This window comes from Branchiostoma floridae, chromosome 19, assembly GCF_000003815.2.
Source record: "Branchiostoma floridae strain S238N-H82 chromosome 19, Bfl_VNyyK, whole genome shotgun sequence".
Taxonomy (NCBI): Eukaryota; Metazoa; Chordata; class Leptocardii; order Amphioxiformes; family Branchiostomatidae; genus Branchiostoma; species Branchiostoma floridae.
This window is the reverse complement of record NC_049997.1, coordinates 8,653,933-8,663,624: the sequence shown is the minus strand read 5'-3', so window position 1 is coordinate 8,663,624 and position 9,692 is coordinate 8,653,933. Positions and strand designations below refer to the sequence as shown.

Genomic DNA, 9,692 nt, shown 5'->3' with positions numbered 1-9,692 from the left:
CATCTCGTATGTTGTACACTATTTTACCTGAGTCGTAAGACACAGATAAGTATATATTGAAAATGTCACAATTTCAGTTATAACTTGTTACAGTCCGGGGTTCTGAAACCACGGTAAGTGTAACAAAATAACATATTGAAATAAGATATGTTAGAGAGTTATTCTAAAGTATTTCCCTAGCCTTGATCACTCTAATCTCCAAGCAGATCCTACGATGGCATAAGATAATACTAAACTGACCAAGGAGTGTAGTCAGCCAAGAGGTGTACATTTCACATGTAGCGAAACACATTCCTAAGCCGACTTCACTCCTCTGCCAGCTTTTGATACTATCTTATGCTACCGTAGGATCTTCTTGGAGATTAGAACAACCAGCCAAAGGCCAGCAGCTAGCTCGCCAGGGAACCAATTGGGTTGCTTAGCAACCGCCCCAAACTTTCAGGGTTACTTGCGGTCATTGTTAAGGAGGAGATTTGGCTGAGCCTTACCATGCATGGTGCCTTACCGTGACTTGGCTCATTGGCAAAGGTTCAAAGTAAAAGTAGTCCTCCATTTGTAGCCCTCTTTTTATTAGCTGTTACTCAGGCCTAGCGTGTCTAGACTGGGCGGGAAACCGACCTCATAAACTTGCAGTAGAGATCAGTAGACGTGTGTGGGCATAGTCAATTCTCTATTCATTAGTCATAGTACTGCACTTGTACTAGTTATACTAGTCAACGGTTATACAAATATATCTAGTCAGTTAACTTGTGGTGGTATTATATAACAGAAATGTTTGCTGACATCATTCCACAATAATGACGGATCATAGACAATCTAGCTAGCAGGAGGTCTGCTGTAGTTCCAACAAAATCCGCTAGGATGTTCAAAGTCAGCGCCGTTCTTATTTTCGTCTATACCTAATATACACCGTATTTTGCCCACACATAATACCTTTGATGAATATACACACGTACCAGCTGCAGAAATGAATATACGCATCTGTTCTGCTGTTCATATTTACAAACAGTGAATTAGAAAATATCAGTTTCTGGACCAAGGCAAAAACTTTGAGTTCTGGCTACGAGTGTGACTAATTCGGGATTCGACCACAACTATTTCTGTGTCCGTCAAAACTCCATGGAGAGCCTCCAAGTTTATCCCGTTAGACTGATCCCAACAGCTGCATGAGAGCCCCACATATGGTCAGGCAGGGGGCGGAGAGGGTTGTCACGTCACACAAAACATCTGTTCTTCAGCCCGGATAGATTTCGTCCTCTCCTGCCATCTTTCTTTTGGGAGCAGTTGTTCCTCACAGCCGCATCGTTGTCCACGCCTCTGTCTGCTAGAATCTCTAAAAAGACGACATTTTTTTCTAAGGTAAGACAACTACCAAACTTTATACCATTGTAAAGTTGTGTAAGCGTAGTCTTTTAGATATATTGAGGGTAGATATTGTTTCGCTAGCTTGTTGTGAACGTTAACTTATCAACATGTCTATAGTTATCTGACCTTCTTTTTAAAAGACAAGCACATATCGGTCAGATGGATCAAATTGTTGTCTACGAGTGATAATCATTGTAAAGAAGCGAGTTAGATGTTGGAAAGGAGCGGTGTTGTTGTAAGAACATGTTTACGAGACTCTAAGGGAGTTTTAGAGACGGGAAAGAATTTCATGTCCGACGGGTGTGTTCTACGAGCCTTATATCATAAAGCCATATACAGCCATGCACAGGGTCTCTCTACGGACACTCACGTTCCAAACTGTCGTTTTGTAAAACAACCCTAGTTTGTAGTGCATTACTCTAAGGTCGTCGCTGTAGCCTTAGTAGGATCCTCATGAGACGTTTTGATTGCTTGCAAGTGACGAAGGCGCACGGCATGGCCACACTAGTCTCGTAACCTGCCATCGTGAGTTCTTGCTAACTCTACGGTACCATGAGTGTTGCCCGCCCGTCAAGTTCATAAGCGTAAGCCAAGGGATTTTTACGGGATCGGTTGCTTCACTCTACCGGCTGGCAGTAAGTAGGTAAGACCAGTAGGCTGCCTAAAAAAAGATTTGGGCTTCTAAAATTCTCCTAAGCCGGCCTGTTATGCATGGTTACGAGGCTATCCGGCGTGGGTGGTGGGGCGTGGTCCCTGCTAACATGTAGCGCGTGCTTCTGTAACGGACGTGACTTCTGCGACGTTTCCAGCATATCGATCATCTATCGCTTCTTTCCGTCAAAATATGTGAAGATTAATCGGGTACCTTAAACAGAATATAGAAATACTTTCCATGGTAACTTTCGCGGTTTTTGGTACTCATGATGCAATGACGGGCAAACATTTGGAGAAGCATTGAACAACTTTCAATGCAACATAAGACCTCTCTGAGAGACACAAGATATTGTATTTCATGGGACACCGTTGGCCCCTTTACCCAAATTTGAAGCAACGCTCATAAACACGATCAAAACTACGATCATGTAGCCTGGATATCAGACTGTTTCCAGGGGCCATACAGGCCAGCTCCTCAGGTCAAGCCGAACCCCCCCCCCCCCCCCCCCTGCGCGGAAATTTTACCACAGCCCCCTCCCCCTGTTTTGAAAAAAGCTGGTGGCACATGTTTTTTTTTTTTGTTTTTTTTCACCGAAACAAAGGATATGGTCAAGGATAAAGCACGGAGTCGGGCGTCTAGTCTTTTGGGATTGCAAGTCTCTGACCGCTGTGAAACCTTGTATAAAGTTACAACTACAACATCACCAGTCTTGTTTGTTCAAGACTGAACCAGCGGCTCAATTTTTTAAAGAATCCAAAGTTTACGTTTAGAATTATTGTGGAATGGAGTATGGTAAAGACGGCACAACAAGTAGGTTTGCACTCAAAGTAAAGTAAAAGATGAGCAAGTAGGCCAGTGTGGTTTAACCTGGAAACCGGACAACGCGCAAGGCAATGGCGGTCCCTTGGGCGGTCCCTTTGCGTCTGGTGGAGAAATTGTCCCGCTCCCAGAGTTGGCAGCCTAGCCTGAGTTTTCCAGCCTGCGAGAGCCAACGTTAAAAAAATTCCTTTGGACCATGTTGGTCCTAGAGCCAAGACGCCAGCCTGTGTTTGCCCTGGAGTCTGGCATCCAGGCTAGGTGGTGTAACGTCATATGTCAACATTCCAGTGAGACAGCTGCGCAGACTGGCGGTAACCGGGTTATACAGCGGTGTGGATGACCCTTACATCTGTCCCGTATGATGTATGTGTTAGTGGGCGTGGTCCTGCCCCCCTCCCACTGAACTTGTAAGGGGCGTTTGGGGTATCGCAAATCACATGTATTTACTAGTTTGTAATTTCTTTATCAGAATTTAATCACATAGAATGTGACGGGGTTGGGGGCAAAACAGGTGCCAAGTCACCTCTGCAAGCACCCCCCCCCCCCAAACACTCATGACAACAACAATGAGATATATTGAAATGTATAATAATATGTTATTATTGGTAGATATTACATCAAAATATATTTGGCAGATAAAATATCAAAATAGGCTGATAAATGGACATGAACACTCAGTGATGCATTGACAAATCACAATAAAAAATAAAAAAAAACTGCAGGTGGAGATGTTTTATTTCAAAACTGGAACATACGTGTTTATATCAATATATTCACATCGCATTGGTCACATGAACATGGAACAAAATCACATGTTTTGTCGAATGTTTCTTCTCTGCAATGCAAAAGTGATATTTTGTAATAATTGATTGATGATAAACAAAACGCGACTAAGAACATAATGCTGCTTACCACGCCCCACTTCATTAACCACTTACGCAATAATTTGTGGTGTTTATTTCATCCATTGTTCAAACAGAAGCTGACCATAGATGATGTATCGATGATTAAAATAGCAGAGTGATTAAATGATTTTCTATTTTGATGTTTTGATACATCGTTCCATATTCCAAAATTAATCTATATTACTTTCAATATTTCATATTCTTTTATGACGTTATTAGTGCCTACCAGCACAAGTGATCTAAAAGTTAGAACAACTATAAGGAAAACAAATCGAATGGTTGGTGAATGTGGCTGATTTATATTTTTGGATCTGAAATGCATTTATCAGTTCTTTCAATGTACATTAAGAGAACTGAATGTAAACCTTAGCAACCCTGTGCATTAAGTAGAAGTACAAGGGTTATAATCAAAGGTGTCCGAGCAGCCACAACACGAGGCGGTTTACAAAAACAACCAGCGAGAATGGCAGTCCTGGGGGCGTTACCAGACACAACTCTGACTCTCGTAAAATCTGGAGTATTCTAGCACTGCGGGCTATTCCATTTGGCAGTCCGAATATGGGGGTCAGGAAAATTTTCTCCCTTCCAAAACATCGCACGCTTTTTCCATTAAACTAAACTTTCAAATATACCGACTTACGGAGTCGTAACTTAGTTGAAGAATATAAATCATTTTGTTGCATTCATTGCCGGTTTGCAACCAAAGTCAGTGGAAAATATATCTAGGCCATACATTTACCCTTTCGCAAGAAAAAATGTGCCGTTCGTTACTTAAAAGCTTCCTCACAGCGGGGTGCCCAATAGTATACTCCGTCCTACGTATCAAGTATCCATGCTACTTACGGCCAAGCTATACGGTAACTGGTAACTCTATATCATGCACTTGCAGCCTGCCCGGAGATATCTACGGAAAAATGAAAACAAAGGATTAGTATCGCCAGACACGCTTATCGGGCTAAATTTAGTTACAACTTGAAGATTGATGAATATCTCCTTTATTCACGAAAACATGAAAGACTGATTATGAACTAGAGTTCGGGGACCTCATACCTCCATGAAATATTTATTGCTTTTTTGTGGATGGTATGTATGTTTATAGTCGGTTGCATTTGAGAGTAATGGTTATAAATGTTATGGGAAAATAGTGGTGTATTTATTTAATGACACAGAGGATGTCCATCTGATTAGTAATTATTAAGATGTGACACTTAATGACACGGCATATGGTAGCGTGGTGTTCCTTAAGCTTGATGTTTGGCATTTAAACTGTCTAAGGTTGTCAGCATTATTGAGGTTCGACTATGTGCCTCAGAGCGGTGTGGTGGGAGGAAGTTGGGAAACTCAGAAAGAAGAAGGGATGTGGCCAACTTTAGTCAGATGGTGATTTGATTTTCCACCAATATGTCATAACATCAGCTGTTCACACGGTACAAAAATGAGATGCACACTTTCCTCTGATAGCCCTACATCAACTGTAAGATGAATACTTGGCGCCAACCCCGTCTGCTAAAAAACAAGTACCATTGGCTACGAAAGAGACAACTAACAACTGTCCCTTATCGTAACGAAATCAGAACATCTGTATCGCCCATAAAACTTCTGACACCCAACCCATCTAAGATGAGAGGACCTAATGGCATTTTAATCACCATGTCACTCAAATCAGCAGTACAGTATGTGAGACATCCATACCTGTTAAGCATTACCGTTAAATGTACCTCAACTTCATACAATTATACTTACGCTTCACATCTCCATGATATCCTAAGCAGACATAAATAAAACTAATTATCATATTTAAAAAACTCGGGGTTCCCCAAACAGCTGTCATACAATTCACCTCACTATCTGCTTGGATCTAAGCCCATTAACAAACACTTAAAGCACGATGCCTGTTCCAATATATCGCAGATATAGGGGGATTTCTGATATTATTACATCGATTATAACGACAGATACGGCGCCCCAAATCACATCGATTTGAGCTTTCATCACAGCCCACCAACACAACAAGTATGAAACCAATCCATCCAGCCGTTCTTGAGTAATCTTGTACACAGACAGATCACATAACAGAAAATATAACCTCCATGACATTTCATGGAGGTAACTACTGTGCCAACTGTTACAAATATTTCAAACAGTCTTAAGCAGACATAAATAAAACTACTGGGGGTTCCCCAAACAGCTGTCACCTCACTATCTGCTTGCAGCTAAGCCCATTAACAAACACATTTCATGGAGGTAATTATGAAGACTAGCCAAGGACGTTACTAACCGACGCAAATATACTTTCATGCTCTGACTTTAACCTCCTTGCTCTGACAATGCTGCCTCTTTTTTCTCCGTCGTGTTTGTAAAAAGTTGCCAAAATTCTTTAGCCTGTTGTCCTTTTAGTTGGTTTCCGATGGTCCGCTTTCGTCAATGGCTAAAAGATTCTCCTAAAAAGAAAATCATGAGGTATAAAAAGTACATCTGCGGTTTTCAACTGGTTCTTCATGATCTACATACTGCGCATGCTCTCGGTGACGTCATCTCTAGGCACCCCCGTTGAGTACACTTGGCGCAATAAATCATCAACAACTTCATCTGTCTCTGGAATAACGATGTGTCCGTCAGCTGCAGCATTGTAACGAAATAGTCCACAACAGTGGAGCATTCATACTTCATCTGACCTTGCCATTGGGGTCTGACCTTGGCTTCAGCCATTTTGAAGATGATGACAAAGTGGTCATTTCCTGCTGTCTTATCAGCTTCCAAAACGTATCAAGTTTAATGATATCATATCTTCCTTATTTTGATTTCATCTTACAGCTTCATACCAATCATCTAAGATGTTATTATTATTTCTCCATTCCAGCTGCTTGAGTGTGAAACGTGAGCTGTGATGTGTAACGCCTGGGGGTATAACGTCCGAGGGGCGTACTGCCTCGGTATCTTCCTCGTTATCCCCGGCATCTTCACCTTACAGCTTCATACCAATCATCTAAGATGTTATTATTTCTCCTTCTCAGCTGCTTGAGTGTGAAACGTGAGCTGTGATGTGTAACGCCTGGGGGTATAACGTCCGAGGGGCGTACTGCCTCGGTATCTTCCTGGTTATCCTCGGCATCTTCAGCATCCTGCTGGGCATTATCGGGCTCGGCGCCTGCTACGGATACTGCGCGCCGGTCGTCTGTGTCGTCGGTGCCCCAATATGGAGCGGCTTCTTCGTAAGTCTCTCGTTTTTAACCCTCTTACGACTTAGCTTTGTTACCATCCTCTGTATCATAGCCTGGTATCCAGCCGTATTCATGATAGCTCCGACGTGTCTTCCGACAGTCCTCTCCGTAAATACTAGTACTTAAGAGGACAGAAGAGATTTTTAAAAGAGCTATAATCGACTAGATACCAGGCTATAGTAACCACTGGCTCTATCTAATAAGTTAGAATTGATAATTATCTGTTAGACTAGATAGAGTAGACACATACTATATTGATCTACACTAATTGATTTCTGATATCAGAATTGTGTTTTATTCTATTTTATTTTTTAAAATTCACCGTTATGACCCATGTTGTTGAATGAACTTCAATATTGAAACGACATTACAACAGCCTGCTTTGGGGCTATATATAATGGTTTGACAAAGTCGAATTCTTTTCATTATAAGAAATGTGTCTTCGAAATAAGCAAACTCACGTTTGTGTCCATCGTGAAATATCCCAAATCATAGTTGATCATAACAGTGTAAGGAATTCTGATGTTTTAATAGATAGCGATAACGTCAGAAAGACAAACAAGACAGTGAAGTACGGTGCACTGTCAAATATATCTGTCTGACAGTGAACTGTTCTGATACTGATAGCATTTGTTTACAATTCAAAGGCGTTTAGAACATTCCAAAATACATACTAAAATTCCTGCAATACGCGGGGGAACACAGTGTCTATTTACCGGATTAACGTCCGGAATTTGGACGTAAATGTTGTCCTCTTTTCAAGGGACGATAGTTTATATTTATCAGATTACAGAAGATGTAAGCTGACACAGAATGTGTAGAATGTGTGAGGTAAGATGGAGTATCATGGTGCTGTGTTGATTGACGTTGATATGATACGTACTTTGTAGGTGTTGTTAGCGGGAATCCTGGCGATACGCAGCGCCTACAACCCTGGGGACGGCTGCTTGGTGAGTATCTTTAAATAATTCTTTTTCCATATTCCATACCCGTAGCCAGAATTTTGTTTTGGGGGGTCCTTTTAGACATTTTTAGACAAACTGGAAACTGTCGATAACAGATCTATCAAGATACAATCCATATGGTTTATTGATCATGCTTTTGGGAGACCCCTGAGTGTGTATGTGTTAGGGGGTGGGGTGGTTCTTACAAGCCCATACCCCTCCCGGCTATGGGCACGTCTCCCCTAGGCCCTCTGCTTAATGTATATTCATCTTCTTACCGACATCTTGATAAAGAATTTGCCTGGAGTCCATCCTTTTCTGGGTGTGCACCACACCAGCCCTTGTTGGGAATTGAGTGACCTAAACAAGGTTGGGTCCCACGCTATAACCTTACATCTTAGGGTTCAGTTGTTGAGATGTCCTAATCTCTAAGTATGTAGAACACCTGGTTTGTCTCTTGGACTCTGGGTCTGCAATGTTTTGTACACTTAATTCTGTCTGTTACGAGAATACTTGAGTAAAAAACAACACTAAAAACAGACCAAAATTGTTGAGGATATTTGATGGATTTGTGTTGAAACTATGAAATAAGAAGCTACAGTAATGAATAGGACGACTTAAAGGAAATTCAAACTAGTACATCTGCTTGGAGATGTCCATCAGGTTAGCCTGGAGTCCAGCCTTGTTCGCTTTGGTCCGCCAAAGGTTTTCGGGAGCAGACCAAAGCGAACAACGCTACAATCCAGGCCATCATCGTATCGGGTACCATGTAAGCTACATATCCCAGACTGCTGCTCATAACACTGTTGAACAGATATCTATATGTAGTATCACTCATTCTTCAAACGCCTTACGCAATTGCTCTCGATACGAGACTTTTTTTTCTTAATTTTTTATTTCCGTGTGCATCGACCTTCTCTTATCCGGGACGGAGGCCGATGTCGACTTCTCACAACCTTTGACTGTCTCATATTTCCCTAGATAACATCATTTGTGGTGTTCGCGATCCTTGCGTTCGTGACCACCCTGCTGACGGGGGGCGATATACACTTCTCATGACCTTTGACCTGTCTCATATTTCCTAACCACTTAGATCACGTCCTTTGTGGTGTTCGCGATTCTTGCGTTCGTGACCACCCTACCGACGGGGGGCGATATACACTTATTATGACCTTTAACCTGTCTCATTTTTCCTAACTGCATAGATCACGTCCTTTGTGGTGTTCGCTATCCTTGCGTTCGTGACCACCCTGCTGACCGTGCTGGTGGGGATTGCGGAGTCCGGAATCGTGAATGACTACTACTTTGATGACGCCTTCATGACAGTGACTGAGAGGGTCCCCGTGACGTACACTGTTCCACCCGTCAGGTACGGAATATGGCTCTGTGATTGGCTGCCTCTGGTGACGTAACTTTAAAAGTTAAAAGTGGATATGCAACATGATTTATTTATTTTTATTTATTTATTTATGTACCCAGCAACGACATGTCGCCACTAGGGCGGTTTTCAATGCGCCCTGCAAGTGATGAAGTTGAAGCTGAAATTAACTTGGCTAGAGTCGTTGGATGTCATGCCTCATATGGACTGTTTTCAATATTCGATATGTTACTCCAAATGCCCATGAAGTTCTTTGAACAGCGCAGCAGATTTCGTAAACTAACCAGGAACACGCCACAGTCTTTAACGTCACATTTCTAAACCGGGCATGGCCGGACTGTTTGTGGAAACGAAAAATTAAAACGCATACGTAAAACACAATACATATACACAAATATAATAATG

At 42.0% G+C, this 9,692-nt stretch overlaps 1 protein-coding gene across 2 annotated transcripts in view; it reads left to right on the top strand.

Annotated features, from left to right (window-relative positions):
• The first annotated feature begins 6,731 nt into the window (after window positions 1-6,731).
• Window positions 6,732-9,692, top strand: part of LOC118406559 (uncharacterized protein KIAA0754-like) — a 29,546-nt gene continuing 26,585 nt past the window's right edge. The window contains exons 1-3 of one of the 2 annotated variants that reach the window (XM_035806655.1): window positions 6,732-6,956; window positions 7,856-7,915; window positions 9,115-9,278. In XM_035806655.1, the coding sequence (XP_035662548.1) occupies window positions 6,786-6,956; window positions 7,856-7,915; window positions 9,115-9,278 (395 nt within the window). In that variant the 5' untranslated portion in view covers window positions 6,732-6,785. The remainder of the gene's footprint in view (window positions 6,957-7,855; window positions 7,916-9,114; window positions 9,279-9,692) is intronic. The other variant, XM_035806656.1, reaches the window with a different exon arrangement.